General features: G+C 36.1%; 2 protein-coding genes across 5 annotated transcripts; both read right to left on the bottom strand.

Moving 5' to 3' along the window:
* Positions 1-614: 614 nt before the first annotated feature.
* On the bottom strand, positions 615-13,972 carry LOC107791025 (uncharacterized). 3 transcript variants are annotated; one of them, XM_016613009.2, is made up of 20 exons: positions 13,503-13,972; positions 13,185-13,297; positions 12,999-13,067; positions 12,780-12,922; positions 12,109-12,195; positions 9,421-9,504; positions 8,409-8,616; positions 7,878-7,963; positions 7,459-7,690; positions 7,239-7,362; positions 6,606-6,742; positions 5,624-5,732; positions 4,804-4,846; positions 4,476-4,644; positions 2,716-2,786; positions 2,457-2,550; positions 1,767-1,976; positions 1,484-1,690; positions 956-1,354; positions 615-860 (listed from the first exon to the last, which is right to left on the bottom strand). In XM_016613009.2, the coding sequence occupies exons 3-20, from the start codon at positions 13,008-13,010 to the stop codon at positions 735-737; spliced, it is 2,541 nt and encodes an 846-aa protein (XP_016468495.1). In that variant the 5' UTR covers positions 13,011-13,067; positions 13,185-13,297; positions 13,503-13,972; the 3' UTR covers positions 615-734. The 3 variants fall into 3 exon arrangements, with proteins under 3 accessions (XP_016468495.1, XP_016468494.1, XP_075089542.1); XM_016613008.2 differs by having other exon boundaries at positions 12,999-13,074; positions 13,503-13,898; XM_075233441.1 differs by lacking the exons at positions 12,109-12,195; positions 12,780-12,922; positions 12,999-13,067; positions 13,185-13,297; positions 13,503-13,972 and adding an exon at positions 9,656-9,772.
* Positions 13,973-14,534: 562 nt separating this feature from the next.
* LOC107791024 (bifunctional bis(5'-adenosyl)-triphosphatase/adenylylsulfatase FHIT-like) lies at positions 14,535-19,138 on the bottom strand. 2 transcript variants are annotated; one of them, XM_016613006.2, is made up of 5 exons: positions 18,932-19,135; positions 18,713-18,823; positions 15,239-15,385; positions 14,856-14,954; positions 14,535-14,769 (listed from the first exon to the last, which is right to left on the bottom strand). In XM_016613006.2, the coding sequence occupies exons 1-5, from the start codon at positions 19,082-19,084 to the stop codon at positions 14,656-14,658; spliced, it is 624 nt and encodes a 207-aa protein (XP_016468492.1). In that variant the 5' UTR covers positions 19,085-19,135; the 3' UTR covers positions 14,535-14,655. The 2 variants fall into 2 exon arrangements, with proteins under 2 accessions (XP_016468492.1, XP_016468493.1); XM_016613007.2 differs by lacking the exon at positions 14,856-14,954 and having other exon boundaries at positions 18,932-19,138.
* Between the last annotated feature and the right edge of the window lie 355 nt (positions 19,139-19,493).

Raw genomic sequence — 19,493 nt, 5'->3', positions numbered from 1 at the left:
TTGAGGTGAAATTCTTAGTAGATTTTTGAGTTGGAAAATGAAAGTGGATATTCCTTATTGAATCATGGCCTAAATTGACATACCTTGATGATTTTTATCCGGATTACTCCTATTAAGCCTAAATGAATTATTCCTTATTTTGTAAGTAGCCGAACATTTAGCCTTAGCTTGTATAAACGAAAAACAAGAACCATGGGGTTGAGGGCTAGTTCATTTGGTTTGCTCCCTGCTCCACAATTGAGGTGGAAGTTTTAAACCCAATCAATACCGCAGCCTTATAGGAAGATGATTCAGTATTTGTAAATCCCAGAATAACTCATAGAACCAAAGAGTTAAAGATTTACTGCAAAGATGAAGTTCGAATCACTAGTAAAATGGAGACATTAATGTAATAGTCACACGTTCGTATTAGATAACTAGTCAATTTCGCGTATGTTTTGTTTTATGCTTGTATGTGTTTTGTTATTATCGGTTCGGGAGCTATCATGCTATTGAATTCCATCATCCAACAACTTTACACAGAAGTTGGCTGCTGCTAGCTTCTCGCCATTTTTTGTTGGTGATCTAGGAACCATTCCAGTGACGCTTTGCTCCCAATTTAACAGAATTCAAGCTTTTCTGAGGATCCTTACTATTTGGAGAAATGGGTGGCAAATAACAGAGTAGAAATAGATTTATAAGAAGGAGCCATTAACTAAGTTCACCAATTACAGCAATTCTTCCCCCAAGATTGATTACATAAGCTTGTATAGGTTGTTCTTCCTATATATCAAAAACTCACCTTCAAGGTAACTAAGCAGATCGAATAAAGATTTTTCAGTGACCCCGTTGAAGTGCTCCAAAAGATCAGAAAGGGCGACCTGCATATTTATCTTGTTATCCTACATTGTCCTTCCATCAACAAGGAATATGAAAACTTAAGATTTCAATGTCACTACGAAGGACCAGTACTTACCCCATCATCAAAGTTCTTGAGCCAGCTCAATATGGATTCTTCTGTGGCATCCAGAGTCCTAAAACTTTTGACTTCTGCTGCTTCGACCCTTTGGCGTTTTGTAGGAATGAGCAAATCACCTTCACTGGATGCAGCTTCTTTCCTGTTCGTCTCAGTCAGGAGATGAGATTCTGCTCCTTCAGTCTTCCCAGGAGAAGCACCCCTTGTACCAGTGACAACAGGTGCTTCAACTAAGCCATCATCTCCCTGCACGTCAGATGGAATGTTCTGTAGTATTTCTGATATTTCATTCAAACATTCATCTCCATTGCAACTTTGCTCATAATTGGATGAAAATACTTCAGCTGATACTCCTGCCTCTTGCATCGTCAAGTATGCCTTTATCTGACCATAACTTACCTGCTTGTCAAGAACAATTATTTAGCTTCCACAATATGGTTGGCATGCAACCCCACATACCTCAGCTATAAAGAATGCACTACAATTACAAACAATCTATAATATGAGTGATTTCAACGTAGACCTCACCTCTTCTGGTAACTCAGTTTTGATGGGCTTCAATTTTTCCTTACCAACTTTTGAGACAGCATTCTGGATGCTCAAGAATGTCTCTCTTGTCAGCCCAGTCTCCTCACAAAACCTGGTCCAATTCATTTTGTATCCCTCTCGTGCAGCTTCGAGTATATACTCTAGCACAGTTTGTTCCTTTATCGCTGCTGCTCTACCAGGAAAATTCTACATGGAAAAGAATATGTAAGAATTGTAACAGACAAGCTGGAGTTGCATTCAATAAATCCTAATAATGACTCACAGCAATTTCTTTGAACGTAAGACCATCCTCATGCCACATCTTCCATGCTTCAAATTTTGCTGGTGTTAATTTTTTACTGCTTGGAACCGTGACAATCTTACTGGGAACAGAGGTTTGACTGCTTGAATCCCCATCCAAAGAAAGATTGCAAGCTTCTGATAGACGCTTAATGCTTTGAAGAAAATTATCCCCATACAGTTTTATGAAATGCTGCAACAGAATTGAGAAATCAACTCCAGCAACACCAAACAGTCAGATAACAATAGCGTGCACCAAAAGAAACAGATGCAAAATCAGTTATAACATTCAGGAATCAAAGTAGAGTCTAACATAAGATAATCCTTTGCAGGATGCGTGGTTCCAGCAATAAAGATGGCACCAAAAATAAAGCAGAAAGGTGAATCATGGATCAACCTCCTGATATGGTGCAACCGGGAAAGAGAACAAACACAAAAAGTAGGCATCTGAGCACGAAAATTATAGAAAGGAGCTTACACAGAGTTTGACAAGTGACGTAATACGAACATCACAAAGTTAAACAAGGCCCTTAAATTACCAGGGTTATCTCACACATTTTGCAAAACTTCCCATTATACTGAATGCATAATTCCTTGGAGTTTCTGGTATGCGTCAACCAGTAAAGCAACAGTTACAAGTATTTAGATACCAGTATTCAACTACTAAGTATACCTGGTTTACACCATCTATATTAGCTAGTCTTGCTTTTGTAGAAGGCCTGGTCAAGCTTATCCTTTTCAATGTTTGGTCTCCACAGACTGCATACCTGGAAGTGACAACTGGACAAATAAATTTGTATCTCACTCTTATCTATCCAAGACAAATACTTTCATAATATACATGTAGCAGCCTTTGTAATTCAAATATCATGTGGGTACTTGTCAAGGCAAAATTCCACAAGAATGAGCTGTGTACTATATTATGTACTTACGGAGCAGTTCCAGTAGCTCTGGCAAGCTTAATTCTCTCTTCTATAAGCATTTTGTACAATTGCGTTTCAGCCTGAACAATTCACAAGGAAAAGAGATATATTAGTGTGGGCACCACTCGATTTAACCATACAGAAGTCAAGTTTTGGAAGTTGAAATGTCTGAGCCAAACATTTGGATAGCCTGTGAAATTATGGATATGCACTTTTATGTGGATTATACATTGTTTCAAGTTCGAGTTCAATTCTGATGTGTAAGGAGTTTCAAGCATTATATGAAGTTCAGTAAGTAGCTAAGATGTACATGAAGCATATTAGAACATCCCAGCAGCTACGGCCAGCTGAGGATGTTTGATAATTGAGTTCTGCCATTTTGCATAAGCAAGAGAACTCTGAGGCAGAGAACTAAGATCTGGAGGGGTTAATTAAGTTCTTTACTGCATAAAGTTGGCAAATGTAGGATTTTAAGTAAGCAGTTTCAGCCAAGTGCTAAACAGAACTGCAATTGTAACCGGCAATGGAGGCGATGTCGGACTTGAAAGGCAGATCTGCCTGCAACTCCTAAGGCCACACTTTTTTCTTAAATGATTGGACAAAACAACCTCATTTTGTGTCAACTTTTTCTAAATTTAAAAAAGAAACACGAATTACAAAATAAAAACTGTTAAATTTTAGATCGAGTCGTTGATTGTCTCTTCAATGAATGCGAACACTCTGATTTATTGGCAATTTTTGTTAATTGGGTGCTCTTTGAGAGGTCAAACTTAATTTAATACAAAAATAATTCAACAATTCCGTTAACTTTAACAAAAGTTTTACTACTTTAACAATTTATCTAGTTAATTTAAACCAATTTTACTTTGAACAGATTTAACATTTCATTGATTCGTCATTAATTTTACTTAAACCCAAAAAACCTGTTTAATTTATCTAATCATTTATCAAAATCTAACAATTTATTATACTCTTATAATTCTAATTGTTTATTAAACTCCAACAAATTTAATGAACTTATAAGCTTTTATTGTTTGTGAGCACCAAACTTATAATACATAAAGTACAGTCTTAAAAGAATGAGACTAAGATCTTTGTTTAATTACTTATTCATAAACAAAAACATGCTCAAAAGAATAAGAATAATATCTCTGTTGGATTACTCATTAAACTACCATGCCTTTAGATAGAGTAAAAACAGTCATGCCTTTAACTATAGCATTACAAAAGCCCACCATCCCTATTGTTAAAAGCTCTTTAAAAGCTTTTAATCCAAACATACTTACATTAAATGGGGTAAAGTAAAGAGGAGTCTTCCCCAATTACTGTGTCTCCAATTCCTATTGCAAAATGCATGTGCCTCTAGGACAGTTATATCCATCATCTATTTCTAAAATGGCCTAAAAGAACAAATGGGGAATGGAGTGACTCACTCCTATCTCTCCTAGAGAATAAATCAGCTTAATTAGTGGAGCTGACGCTCGTTAATGTATTAACAGGTTCAATTTATGCTACAAAACATAATAGAATGTAATTTACACCTATATAGAGACACATTTTGACGAAGCATGTTTGGGTGAACCCTAACCCTCTTGCATCAAGGAGGTTCTGCCCCTGATTCCATATTGGATAGAAGAACCAGTATATAATTCCTTTCAGGACTTGGAAGACACTAATACGAAGAAAAGAATAGTGATGATGCAACAATTGGGATTATATGAATCACACAATTGGTGACTGAAGAAAAGGAAAAAAGAAAGAGCACATACTTGTGAAACTCCAAGTTCCTTTGAAGCCAAGCCATCGATTTCACTCACTTCATTGGGTGTATCTCTATTTTTCTCATCAAGATCCATTTCAGGAGTCTCCGGCAAAAACAGTGGAGGTTGATGATCAGGGCTACTTGATCTTAGAAACTGCAAACCCTTTTCACTGACACTGATGCATGAATTTTTAATATTCTGTCATTCATTTGTAGATACACAGCAAGATGTCTAAAAGGATTTAAAGAGAGGATCCACAGTTGACGGAAGTATAATATGAAAATGTTAAAAAAATCCTAGTAGAAGCCAACAGACATATAAGGGAAGTATCTACCTCACAGTTTTGTACATATCTTTGAAGGTTTCTACCAAATAATCTGCAACAAGGCACATTTTTTGTTAAAATCCCTTACAATTCAAAGTTGATGAAAGAAAAAGGCCTTACACTTAATACTTAGCACTATCTCACAAGGAAAAGGAGCAACTGTTCGAAAGAATATATACGCTGAAACCTATGACCATCCATCCAGTATAGATACACTGAAGTCTAGTGGTATGGGGCGCAGCTTGTGATGTGTGGGTTAGGGGCACGTCAAGGATTCGGTCTACCACAGACAAAAGCCTGGTATTTAAGTGAAGAAGGGTAGATGGGCATATTATCCACTAAGTTCGAAACCGTGCTCCACCGGCCCTCAAGGTATTTCTAGGTTATCAAAAAGAGCACCCATAAAAAGATTCAGGTGTAAATCATGTCTCACGCTTTCTTGCAAATCTCCCTTCTTTTTTTCCTTGATAACCGAGAAATCTCCGAGGAGCAATTGGCGCATGGTTTGGACTCGGCAGATAATGGGTCCGCCTTTACAATTCTCCAATGAAAAAATCAGACTCTTGTCTGCAGCAGGTTTCGTACTCGTGACATGTGCCTAACCCACTCATCACGAGTTGCGCTCTTATCACTAGACCAAACCTAGGAGCTTGCCAATTTCTCTTTTTCTGACACTATAATCCCATGGATCAGGTAAATGCTATAGATTTCGTTGATTCCAGATGCTTTATCTTCTTTCTTCTAACAGTTCAGAGATCCGGAAGAAAGAGACTCTGAGGTATATCAACTGCATTTAAAAGCATGACTGATAACAGTTGCTCATACATACCACGTGAAATCAATTGGTAAGCCAGTCCCTTCCACCAATTTGCAGATAACTCCTTCCCAAGACCATGAAATGGAAGCTTATCAAACTGAGCGTCAACAATTTTCTTGGTCTGTCATTCAGAAAGGGTTAGTACAAGGAGCTTGGTGTCTTAGGCGCTCAACTAAAGATGAACCAGTAATTCTACAGACAACTTTTAAACATTCAACTATACGCAATAAGGATTTCTGTTGACAAAATGAACAATGTTGACACCCTTATATCTGAAGTTCAGCACCTGATTCTTAATAAAGGGATACCAAGCTTTTTTACACACCTTAAAACAAAAGGTCAAACTCATCTTAATTTAGCCCATAACAGATATCAACTGGAAATATTTAAAGTAAAAGAAAATAACTTTTCCGTGAGTTTGTATTATTTGAAAGAAGCTTCAAAAACTTGGAAGTACATCTCCACATAAAGAATATGATATTGCATCCCGTTTTGTCTGACCTACATTATATTTTAACCGTCTCAAATAGATGGACCCCTTTTAAATTTGTTGCCTTAGAGAATCGTTTTTGTTTAATTTGTTTGGAAGGTGGGAGATAGCAGAGTGAGTATCGAACATTGCACCTCAAGGATGCAAGCTAGAATCTCTACTAGTGGGCTCTCAATTAATTCTCCTGTTTACAAGAATTCAAATCAACATTGTTAACACTTGATTATATTATTTGACATTAATTGGGCATCATTATTCTTTTTTTTATGAAAAAATCACTATTTTGTATCTTCCAAATGCTTTTTAATATTAACTTCAGAAATGCTGATACGATTACAAACTTTGTTGATACCATAACCAAATATAAGATTCATCATTCATTCATTTCTTCTCCACTCAAAAAAAGGTCTCACCATTGGGGAGACAGGAGTATTCAAGAATTCAGTTAGTGTTAAACAATAATTAAAACATATTCTTTTATTTACGATTTTAATGAGAGCTTACTCGAGATCCACGAAGAATGCTTATGGGCAGATTCAAGCCCCAACGGCCTCCACATGACTGAATACAGGCCATAAGAAGAAATGCTTCTCGGGACAAGTCCTTTTCCTTCATTGAGCTAGTGCAAATATCACAGTTACCTGGAAACAGCATACAGATTCATTTCACTCTCTTTAAGTAATTGCTCGTACCTCTTCCCCAAGTATAGAAACCCAGAAATGTTATCAACCAGTCTATTTAAGAAGCCCATAGCATAAGACCCATAGAACATTTTAAAACAAAAATATTTTGTCCCATTCAGTTCTTTTTCTTCTTTAAAGTGTGTCGGAGATTAGTCAATGTTGTAGAATCAGACACTAATTTTGTGCAACAATGCTCTGACCTCTAAAATGTGAAATCAGACAAAACAAAATCCATGTCCTAGATGCTTTGCGCTCTAAGTTGACACAATGTTAAAACTCTATTGTAAGATCCCAATTACGTAAACAAGACTTCCTTCTATGCCAGTAACAGATGACTATTCTTGATTTTGTGTTGGTAACCAATAATAATGGCACAAAATCAAGTCAAACATAAACATCTTGAAAAAATACCAAGATATTCTTAGGAAAAGAGAGATTTTGATAGAGATCATACCACAATCATCATGGGCATACTCATCCGCAAAGTAATCCAACAAATATTTTCGTCTACAAGTTGACAGCATGCAGTAATGTTGTGCAGCAGAAAATGCTTCCATAATAGCTTTTCTTTGAGCTGCCTGGCCAGTAGTCACAAATACCAGGATGTTCAACAGAACTAAAGAGACAAATGCAATATATGGTCCATTTTGGAACCAGGATGAAGAGCAACATACTGAACGAGCTTCTGCAGAGTAGAAATCAGCTTTTGCGAAGTCACTTCTTGTGTAGTAAAGCCAGCAAACTGAAGGAATACCATCTCTGCCGCATCGTCCACTTTCCTGGTAGTAAGACTCCAGACTCTTTGGGCAGCCGTAGTGTATCACATACCTTATGTTTGGTTTATCTATACCCATGCCAAAAGCAACAGTTGCAACCATGACATAGAATTCATCTCTGATAAATGACCTGCAATAAGAAATGTATCCCATACTTCACTCATGAGGCCATAACCAAACACTAATGACACAAGAACAACTAATAAGCACAGCAAAAGAAAGGCAGATAAATTGGTTGATGTGACAGACTTAGAAAGGCCAATTAATTGCCTGTGCTAGCTTCAAAAGCAGAAGAGCTAAATGAAGAAGGATGAAACCTATGAGCCTCCTCACGTGCTTTATTAGCCATTTGCCCATGGTAGATTCCGGCTTTGATTCCTGCCTCATGAAGTGATTTGAAGATCTACAAAAACCATGATAATGGTATCATACGTCAAGTCACTAGGTCCTAGTGACATTGAATCACTAGTAAAGCATGATGCACTGTTACGATATCATGAGAATGGCAACGCATCCATTTGACTTGATACTATCACGCAACAAGGACCAACAGTCTGTTGAAATCATCAGAACCTAGCAGACTAGCACGTGGAGAGACAGAATAAAGGAAAAAGGGAAACTACTAGACAGGAGGAGAAATAAAGTTCAGCATTTTCTCAACTGAAACAAACTATAAGTTCCAAGCAAGCCAAACTTCATGCATCTAACCACAAAACCTTGGAGAAGGAAGCCATTGAAATAAAAAGCACAAGGCACTAATATTTGAAATACTTTCTACTCATTAATAGGTGTATTAAATCAGATCCACCGGTAACGTCCTAGTGGACAGGACAGAGGTGAGATGTGACCTCTTCAGTGTCTTTGACAGTTGTACAATATATTATTGTTGAATTTGCGTTATCCACATATTTAGAGATCTCCTCCACCAGCTGATCAACAAATTGAGAACTACGACTAAAAGATTTGACTCCATAGAAAAGATTTTTGCGATCAAATGAGCCAATAGCAACATGAGGGTCTTTCATCTGCAAGGAGTTCATAATGTCACTCCGAACTCTGAAAAGTAAGAAAAGAATAAAATTATTCGTCCAAAGCTTCTAAGATCTAAATAAAGAGAAGAAAAAACTAAGACAAACAAAGTGGACTGTCAGCTTATATATACAAGTCTAACAAAGCTATGGTGCACATTCAATTTTATTATTACCCAGTAATATCAAGACTTAAGCACCCCATGGCCCATGCTATGAGAGACGTGAATAAATTCTTGACAAGGATTAGAAGTTGCAAATAGTTTAACAAAAAACATAGATAGCATAAACCTGATCGAGCTTAACTTACAACAGAAGCTGCATAATACACAAGCATGCTTGTAAAATAAGAACAATTAGTCAAGAGACAGCAAAAGTTAACATAATTCAATTGACTGTTAGATACAAGAGTACCGTGGTAAAGGATATAATTAAGGCTGATATCTCAGAATAAAGCAAGCTAACAGTTGAGCTTGAATATCAATTTTCCTTTTATCACTGGGAAACGACCAACTCACCCTAATAAATGTCCCTCTAAAATGCAGTTGTTTATAACATCAAACACTGGAATCCCAACCAAAAAGTAGGAATTAAAATATAAAACAGTGTTTGGTAGAAAGTTTACTGAGTGGTCCAGATACTAACAAGCAGCAAGAAACAAAATTATGAGATGGAATAAGATGTAGAGAAAGAAACTATATCCAGTTAGATCCTGTCCACCATGTTTCTGAAGCAGAATATGTCCCCGAAAAATTAATAGAAAAGAAGAAACTGCAGAAGTTGGGAAAGCAAAAGTAAAAAAACAAATTACACAACTTGAAAAAGTATATACTTTTCTGTAGCAGTTGCTGTTAAGCCAACAAATGGAACATTCAAAAGAACATTACGCAGCTTGTCTAACTGTTTATACTCCACCCTGCAGGAGAAAAGGAAGTTTCATGAGACAATAGGAAAAAGGGCAAAGAAATATCATTTACAAGGCAGAAGCAGATTAATACTACAAGAGAGAACTAAAATGTCCAAGCAATATTGGATTGAAAGAGCAAAGAAATAATGAAGAACCATACCCTTCAAGGCAGAAGTAGACTCCACAAGGAAGAACAAAAATATCTTGATGGAATGATGCTATAAATACACTATTACTAACATCTTTCTTCATGCTTGTAGAATTCAATATTCATCTGAAACTTTCAAGCTAGAGCTACAAGAACCAAAGATGAAGGTACATTCAATTCTCAATCCACTTAAAGAATAGTGCATACATTTGTAGAGAATGCACTTCAAGGAATTGAGGTCCACTGATTAGTGCAAAATTATAACCTTAACCACCATGTGTGCTGCTTGTACCTTTTCAAGTTTTCCTATCTTACACAACCACATATCCGTCTTAACACTTGCATTTTTGCGATATTCATCATGTGGGTATTTGGGTCTAAGAAGGTTCATCATTTGCTGCCACATAACATTGTTTGATGAAGACTGCCACATAACATTGTTGGTCTCAATACCACTTTATACGACTTGCCTTTCACTTTGTTAGGTATTATTTTTCAAACAGTAAAGAGAAATTTCATTAAGCAACAGCACTAAGATGCAAAACAAACAAAGTGAAATTCCTTCTAACAGTGAAAGGAACCAATAAAATCTATCAGTATTCAGCCTCCTGTACATATTCCTATACACACCAAAAATACAACAAAAATATACAATTCTTTTTTTGATAAGGTAAATAATTTTATTAACAATTGGGGACTAACCCCGTATACAAGCTGTATACAAAAAAAAGAGAACCTACACCAAAATATAGTTCTCAACAAAGGAGATCCAATCCTCTACAATTAGTCCTGATCTTAAGCATGGAGTAAGCACTTCCTTCAGAATACCTCTGGTTTATCTTTTTCCACATTGTCCCCCAAATGCATACAGAGATGGTGTTCCATATTATCTTCCCCGAGCTTTACTCTGACCTCTTTAGCCTTAGCAATCTATCAGTTCCATTGTTGTTCCAGGCATAGTCCAAGTCATCCCCGGTGTGCTTAGGAAAAAGGACCATAACTGGCTTGCTTTACAGCAGTGCAAATTACATGGTTAATGCTTTCACACTCTTCTCATAGGTAGCATCGATTGCACAGCTGGACTCCTCTCTTCTGGAGGTTCTCTTGGGAAAAGTGCACTTGATGAGACACCATCCAAGAGACAAGTCACTTCCAGAGGTGCTTCAGATTTCCAGAACTTCTTCCACCTTGCTGCATTGTACTGTCCATCCCTTTTTGTAAGACATAGGAAGCAAGTCTTAAACAGTAAACATCCCCTTTCCTTGTTCCTTCCACACAAGAGTCTTCTGCATCAGAGTAGCTCTTTGCACTCTTCTAGAGTCTTAAGAAAACACTGCTACTTTCTAGTTCCAAGTAGTTCAAGTTTCTTCTGAACCTCACATTGTATCCTTTTACATTGCATTGAGATTAATTTGTATTTACTCACCAGATTGTAAAGCTGATGAAATTGCTCCTTCATGGGGGTATGCCCGATCAAGTCGTCATGAAAGAAGGATAATCTTCTATCACCTATTCACAAGGAAATTTCTTCTCACTGGTAATTTATATAGAAGTTACACATACTGATAAAGAAAAAGGAAATTCTTCTGTCATTTCCAATTTTAAAACCCACTATTTTCTCAAAATTAGGCCACATGACCATAATATTTTTCCAGCAGCCCAACCTATAAGTTCCTGCGGGTGCTTGGGTCCACCATTCTCCTTGCTTTCCATATTTCTCTTTAATCAAACATATCCATAAGGCATCCTCTTTATTAAACCTCCATAGCCACTTCTTTAGTAAGCTTCTATTTTGGAGTCTCATATTCTTTATGCCCAGTCTTCCTAGTCTTTACCCATCATAGTAATTTCCCATTTCACCAAGAAGTAAGATTTCACTTTGTTAGGTATCTCTTTCTAACGCATAGCACTCCATCAACAGTAACACTGCTGCAATTTAAGTAATAAGATTTTAATTCTATATTACAATTTCATTCTTCATCTATCATTCAATTATCCAGTCAAACTGAGTCTGAATATTTGAACTGTCTACATTTAGGCACTGCAATCGCATTCTCACTTCACCTACATCCCTCTTGGGAAATGGGGACTATACTTCCAGTATTATGTCTTACTCCTGCTTCTCATAAAATCATTACACTCTAGAGTGTTTCTCCATATGGAGACACTTAAATGAACATCTAACCAAGAAGCAAAACTGGATCCCAAGCGATTCAACTACCACTGTTTCACATTTTTCAGCTCGGAAGAATTGCACAACTCAGAAAATATAATCTTGAAATTTATTGATCTTCAGCCACTGCTATCAGTACCTCTAAACTTGGTCTTTTTTTCCTTGAAGCAGCATAGCCATACACGCACAAGATACTCAAATAATACAGTTGCTAATAACCATGGAAGATGGACCAAAGAATCCGTGAACAATTCAAATGTCAAAATGCAAGGATAATGTGGTGCAATCTGACCTGAAATCGTGACCCCATTCTGAAATGCAGTGTGCTTCATCAACAGCCAACAGACACATCCCAGCTTTCAACAATCTTGACCAGAAACTGCAGCACGTTCCAAAGTAAGGGTGGAACTCATTCATATGTAAAAGAAGCTAAACCCATTGGAAAAAACATCTTAAGATTCTTAACTTGAAAATCATCATTACTGCCAGGATAAAAACCTCGCTAAGTGAATGACAGAAAACAACAAAAACATCAACAAAAGTAGTAAACAGTAGTCAGTGTAAAACCTAGACTAACTGTTTACTGAAAGTTCCAGTGTTTTTCACATGAGCCAAATTGGGCCATCTAAAGACTGAAGTGAGAATACATGCAGCAGGTGAACGTGAAATTGAAGGAATCCATCAACAACAGTGGAGCCTAACCAGTTATACACAACAATCCTCTTGCCCGCAACTTGATATAAGAACTCATGCTAGGAGCAGAAATAATCTTGAGATATATATAAAAAACTTTCAAGTTTTTTATATCGAAAAACCATTTGGTTTTGATGAACTTCTTCAGCAAGATATTAGCTAAATCACTGGACTCAGCAATGCTACAGAAGTTATAAGAGTAAATAAGAACTTCCTTTAGGTATTCATGGAGCTTTTTCACTTAGACATACGTGTTTCTAGATTACACACCTGTTAGGAAGCGCACAAGCCTTTTCCGGAGTCATATACAGAACGTCATAGTGACCCAACTCAGCATTTGTCTGCACCCCACGATCAGTCTGAGCACTTGAAAGATAGTCAGCTTTAATCCCCCTTTGTTTCAATGCCATCACCTACACCAGGACAGAGTATCTTCACGACATCTTTTTTATGCTACGAGAAAAAAGCATACGACACTAGGTTTTTTACCTGATCTTGCATCAAAGAAATGAGAGGACTTATAACTAAAGCAGTCTTTTCGGAGATCAATGGGGGAACCTGATAGCTTAAATCAACAATTCAAGTAAAAAGGTCAGCCCATGTGTGTGAGCGTGTGTGTATGCGTGTGTGTGTGTTTGTGGGATGTTTAAATATTGACAAAAGGTTAAAGCATACCACAGTGACTTGCCACTACCGGTGGCCATTACCACCAAACAGTCCTTTCCATCTAAAATTTTCTCTATAATCTCCTTCTGATAAGGTCGAAACTCTGTGTACCCAAAATATTTCTACACACATTGGAAAATGGAAATTCCATCAAGTCACGTACGTAGAAACGCACAAATACTAATAACAAAACTAAAAAGTAACACATTTTTGTGGGTAGAACTAAAAAACTTCAGACAGAATTTAAAGCTGAAATCAGGAAATCAAAGATAGATTAATGAAGGGAAAAGGGGAAAATAGATGAAAAATGAGAAATTGAAGAAAAACCTTAAGAATCGAATGCATTTCTTTGTTTGCCGATATCGTCGGAGGCCCTAAGAAGAAGAGGAAGAAAACGAATCGTCGTGAACTTCCTCACTGGGATTTTTCACTTTACGGGTTAACTGGGAATATTTGCTATATGTACCCCGAACTCCGAAGTCTGAGCTTGGGCCTTCTCTTTTCGCGCCATTTCTTTGAGCAATTATAGAGTGCCACATACGGAGCAATTAATTAGTCTTGGAATAGTCCAAAATTACAATCTATCCCCCTTTCCTACGTAGGAATGAAAACTCATAATACTCCATTATTTATGGTTCAAAATTGTGAACTCAGTCTTGATTATTGAACTGTCGTGATACGAAGAAATCTCTTCGAATGGTGACTAAAGTCTTAGCTGGGAATAATACATCTGCAAGAGTAGTAAGTAGTTTTATCGGAGGGGAAATAATTAATTTGTTATTTATTCATAGAGCTATAACCAGATTTTTTTACTAAGTAAATAAATAGAAAAACTTCAAATGACACTAAACACACTCTACTTGTTCTCTATCAAACTAAACGTGAACATTGCTTCTTTTGTGAAATATGTGAAAAACACGAGGTACCACCAGTTACTCTGTTAATAATTGAAACTAAAAAGAAAAAATAGTTATATAAGAGCATAAAAATGGCTCTCGTGTAACTTTGGTGTATTATTATTGTAGACATCTTAAAAAAACATTGTTACAAAAATAAAATGGCACTCCTTCTATTCCAATTAGAATAACGCGATTGAAAGTATAAGGATCAAGATATCTTAAATTTTTAATTCTGGTAAAAATATGAGATCATGGAATCCTCAGGATAATTGAAGGGCTTGTAACCCTAAACCCCAATTCTGCAGTGGTATCACAAAAGGGCTATCACTGTTAGATTTGTGGTATAGCGTTCAGCTATAGCAAACAAATTTGAGTACAGGAGAAAACCACAACAGCTTCAGTTATATCAGTAAAATTCCCTACTCAGATGGGAATATCTTACTGCTAACACCAGAATGTAATCATATACTAGTTTATAATATCCAAATGTTACATCCATGGAATAGTTAGTGATCAATAAAGCACTTAGGCAACAGCTGGATTCTAAAGACAATAATAAGATGATATATTATGCCTCTTCACTAGAGAAGTTTTCTGTATTCAGCTGCCTCTTCAGCCATCTCCTCAATGCTTCTGTCTTTCCTTTCTTTGTCCAAATCAAGCGATTGCTTCATCTCCTTCTCCTTCACATCCAGCTGCATGAATAATGCAAAAGATTAGTACCGGCTTTACATCCAGCCAACTAAGTATTAGTAATCAGTAGCAGATATTTGAATCCTACAGCATCATAAATCTCATCATTCTTTTCAAAGTCACCACTTTTACGTGGGATGATGTGAATATGAACATGAGGAACTGTCTGCCCCGCCTGGGGTCCATCCTGAGATATTAACAGAAGCAAAGAACTTAGGACCAGCTTCTCAACCAGTAAAATAAGCCAAAGGAAACAAATAATAATAAAACAAGAACATAAATGAAAGTATACATAACTCCATCACAAAGAAAATCTGGCTATCCTTTTTACATTGTACAGAAATGCCAAGAATACTTTATAAATATCAAATTCTGCATTCAGCTGTCTTTTTCAAAAATCCGAGCATATCAGGTTTTACAATAATATCATTAATGATAACAACTAAACCTATAACAACTCTGCCTTCTTACTTGGATTGCAAATGTAAGAGAGGATGCCTTGTGGTAGGACTCAAGTTGCTTGCCCACTTTTTGTGCTGTAAGCCACAAGTCGCTAGTTTCATCAGCAGTAAGATCAGCAAAGCGCTTTGCTTCGCGTCTTGGGCAAACAAGCACATGTACATCTCGTTAAGTAGACCAAATATGATGCTTCAGATTTTGAATGCCACTCCATAATCCATAATACTCCAAGGAAAAGAAAAACAAAAGAATACAAGCAGATTTTCAAGAAACTAATAGATGTAGAGTGTGCCAAGCCCAAAGGCCAATAAAGCACAAAATTGAACCTATTAATTGGTGGGAGAAAACTTATGTTGCAGTTATCACAAAAGATTGGAATAAGAATCATCCCCAACAGACATAACATCTTTGTTAACTGTTTATTAATATATATTTCAAGAATTATAAACCTCATAATGACGGTCAATTAAAAATTTATTAACTGCATTGGAAGATGAGTTTGTGAGAGGAATCATTCAGACCACAGCCAATAACGCTATCTTGTCTGGTTACAAACTTTCATGGTCCAGTCATGGGAATCAACTCTTCTGTATTACATAAATTAATAATCGTCAGATGCCACTTGTCCTTAAAAACTAACAAAGTTCAAATTTATTATTATGTCTCCATACTTTTGGATATCATAGCTAACTTTTATCGGATGTTTTTTCTGCATCTGAGAGTATGTGATGTATAAGCTAGCACAACTAAAAGAGAAGATGGGTAAAGACCCAAACCAAGTTAAGTGTATTAAGATAATTGCCAACAATTTTTTGACGGATAATTGCAAGATCAATGAATGATGAAAATGACATTGCAATCAATTGCTCAACACAAATCACAACGATAAAATCGCATATGTTCATATATCCATGACAGAAACCTTAGCTATATTGATAGAATTAGATCTATGAAAGTAAAGTACTATGAATGTTATGAGGGTTAGCCTCCATAAGAAGAATGTAAGTGAAGTGAGATCAGAAGGGACTATGGTATACAGGTGCAGACAATTCAAATATTTAGGCTCAGTCTTCCAGGAGGATGGCATGATAGATAGAAATGTAATGCATAAAACTAAAAAACAAAGATAGTTGAAATGGAGGGATGACAGGGTAGCGCTTAAAGATTGGAAGACACCCACTAAAGTGAAAGTCAAATACTATATAATGGCTGTGAAACTAGTAATGTTATATGTAGTGAATGTTGGTCCTTTAAACCTTAACATACCCGCAAGACATGCAAATGTTAAGATGGATGGTTATATACAGGATATGGCAAGATTAGAAATGACCACACACAGAGGATATACTATAAGTAGCAGTGAAAATAAAATAAGAGGTTACTTGACATGGTTTATCTTCACATGCAATGGTCCATATGTACCAATGATATAACAATTGAAAGTGATAAAAGTGAACAAGGAAGACCTCAAATCATATCAAGGAAAGCTGTCCGAAAAAAGATCTAGATCTCTCGGACTCAATGCAGACTTACAAAGAACAAAACAAAAGAAGCAAAAAATGCTTAGTTGCTGCAACACTTAGATTCTTATTTTTATTTTTTATAAGGTAAGGTAGTTTTATTGATATAATAGTACTGAGAAGCTACCAGCACAAAAGATGACAAGCAGGCTCCCTGCTATGTTACATCTTTAGAGAATCCAAACTTGTTGTTACACTTACATTAGGATCGATATTTGTCATGAGTTTTTTTATTATGATAGGAGACTTGTATTTTCATGCATGGATAAGCGTAAGCTTTAAAAATCACTACAGAAATTTAATTTAAAAATAGAGAACCAATAATTTTTTTAAAAAAATAAACTTTTTATTTTCCTTAAAAGTTAGATTACTTAGTATTTAAAAAAATGAATCAAATAGAACAGAATAGACACTGAGGATTTGATTGAGCCTAGTTGGTTGATTAATTGAGTGATCGCAAGTAGCATTGCATTACCATTTAAAAGAGTACTGGACTTTCTAAACTGATCCTCAGAGGTATACTTTATTTGAAGATATACACCAAAGTCCCAAATACATGTACTTCTGGAGTTAAAACCACATTTAAGTACAGACTACAGAGGGATCATACTAAAAGTAAATTGAGGACATAAAGCACCATATTTCAGCTTCCTCTGTATCATCACAAGTAAGCGACTATATTCACATTAGAAAATATTTAATGAATCTCCAACAACCATTCGATTACAGTCTGGAAAAGGATATGACCTGCACGGCAAAATAAGAGTGCTCAATAGATGGTACTCATGTGACATCGGAAAATGATGGCATACAAATAAACCAATACTAAAGTGATTTTCTTTTACGATACATGAGAAATATGAATAATGATCACAAAATACAAGGGACTATAAGAAGGATATACAAAAACAGAAGTATGCACTCCGAAACTGATACTTAAGGACAATGTTATCAAAGGCACGCTTTCAGTGTGCTTAAGCCCTGAAGCGAGGCTCAAAATATATTGAGCGCTTCGCCTCGCTTAGCGGGCGCTTCAGTGTTGTCATCAAGGCATACTTTTCCTTCCCAATGAGCGTAATCTTGAAGAGGCGACACTAAACAATTGATATTTCACTTTCTCGTAACTTTTCCTTAATTTCTAAAAATATTTGGTATTCATACTATAGATATTAGTCTTGGACTACACATACATATTTGTAGTTTTTCTTCATTTGCGCCTTTCTTCATTAAAAGCCCACGCTTTATTTTCGCTTTGCGCTTAAAGCCCCAACAGACCTTGGAGCTTTTTTGCGCTTTTCGCCTTTGATAACACTGCTTAAGGAAGTAGCACAAAAGAGAAGCACTCGGCAGAGAAAACATTGGACAGTGTTTGTTATAAATTTTGTTGGAGAAGAATCTTGTATGAAGAATGCAGAATCAGGATAGAGTTTCCATAGTTTCCACATTTTAAGAAGTTTGGTTCTGACAAATTACCAGATGAACACAGTAGAAGTGCTGCAAGCCAGACCTTAGTCTAGAGTAGCAGCTAAGTATAGGATCAAGCACTTATATATGACAGTGTTCATTTTCCTAGTATAATGCTGGTTATTTGCTTTTAAGCAACAAAAGGTTGCCCAGCAGTTAGTTTCGTGCTTGAAGTATGAAGAATCGCATGTGTCTAGGATGAATAAGCAAAACCCTATAAAAATGTAGTTTTCTCTCCTGTCTTTTTTACTGTCAAAGCTTGCTCTACAATTTTCCAACCATCCAAATGAATGGTGTTAATTGTTATGTGTATTGAGTACAGCTCCTGGATGCATCACTCCTTGTATCAAGGGTTAAAGTTTCAGTCAAAAATAACAGGTATCCTAGATTACAAATTAAAAAATACCAGAAATCTAATTTAAGATCAGTGGAGAAAGAAAGTAAGAGAAGATGATCTTTACTAGCATATGCAATTTTTCAGGTAAAGACATAAATAAGAGTTACCAGGAAGAAGGGGACGGAGGTTGACCAAGGCATAGGACAAATCAGTGGAGTAGAAGACTTCTTTTTTGTCAATCTTGTATGGCCCAAACATATAAGAATCAGCCTCCATCTGGGTTTAAATTTGAAGAAAAAGACATGAGTGCAACAATGATGTGTGCCTGGGGAAACAGATTGACGAGTGAAAGAAAAAAAGAAAGGAAGGTGGGATTTGACATACCTTGGAATGGGAATGACTGATTGAAGAAAAGACTCGCGCTAAGTGGAAGAAATGATTAGTGGGTGTGAAGGCGGACTGAAATTGAATGCCTCCAATGAAATTTGACAATGGAGTGAAGTTATGTGATGAAACAAAAGACAGTAGCTTTAACATGTTTAGGTTTGTATTCTGGAATTTGGAGCGGGTAGTACACTAGCACCGTCCCCCGTGAATGGGTTTATTTAACTTAAGTTTACTTGCAGAAAAATCAAACACATATTTTGTATGATGCCTCATATATTCTATTTATAATAATTATAATTATAATATAGAAATTAAATATTTGCTAAAATAATATCCTCTAAATCTCGTTATTATTTAATTTGCATATCATAATCCCCACATAATAATCTTAATATAACTTGTTTGCAGACTAAATAGCCCTTAAATTAGTATATTTTTAATGCTGAGCAAAAATAGCCACTACTCTATTAAAATTAATACGAAAAAATATTTTTACTCTTTATTCGTGAGTGTTGTGTGAATATTAAGGACATCCTTAATATTTACACTGCACACATGA

This window comes from Nicotiana tabacum, chromosome 2 (genome assembly GCF_000715075.1).
Source record: "Nicotiana tabacum cultivar K326 chromosome 2, ASM71507v2, whole genome shotgun sequence".
In the NCBI taxonomy this organism is placed as follows: Eukaryota; Viridiplantae; Streptophyta; class Magnoliopsida; order Solanales; family Solanaceae; genus Nicotiana; species Nicotiana tabacum.
This window is presented reverse-complemented; position numbering and strand designations above follow the sequence as displayed.

Excerpts from the sequence above, each read along its gene's own strand:
- LOC107791025 (XM_016613008.2), bottom strand. Across the intron at positions 8,617-9,420 it reads ACAGCAACTGCTACAGAAAA|AGTTCGGAGTGACATTATGA; the intron begins GTATATACTTTT and ends CTTACTTTTCAG. Across the intron at positions 1,691-1,766 it reads TTACGTTCAAAGAAATTGCT|AATTTTCCTGGTAGAGCAGC; the intron begins GTGAGTCATTAT and ends TTTTCCATGTAG.
- LOC107791024 (XM_016613006.2), bottom strand. The coding sequence starts at position 19,084 with ATGTTAAAGCTACTGTCTTTTGTTTCATCACATAACTTCACTCCATTG. Across the intron at positions 18,824-18,931 it reads TCAGTCATTCCCATTCCAAG|ATGGAGGCTGATTCTTATAT; the intron begins GTATGTCAAATC and ends ATTTAAACCCAG. Across the intron at positions 14,955-15,238 it reads CTCTTACATTTGCAATCCAA|GATGGACCCCAGGCGGGGCA; the intron begins GTAAGAAGGCAG and ends TTAATATCTCAG.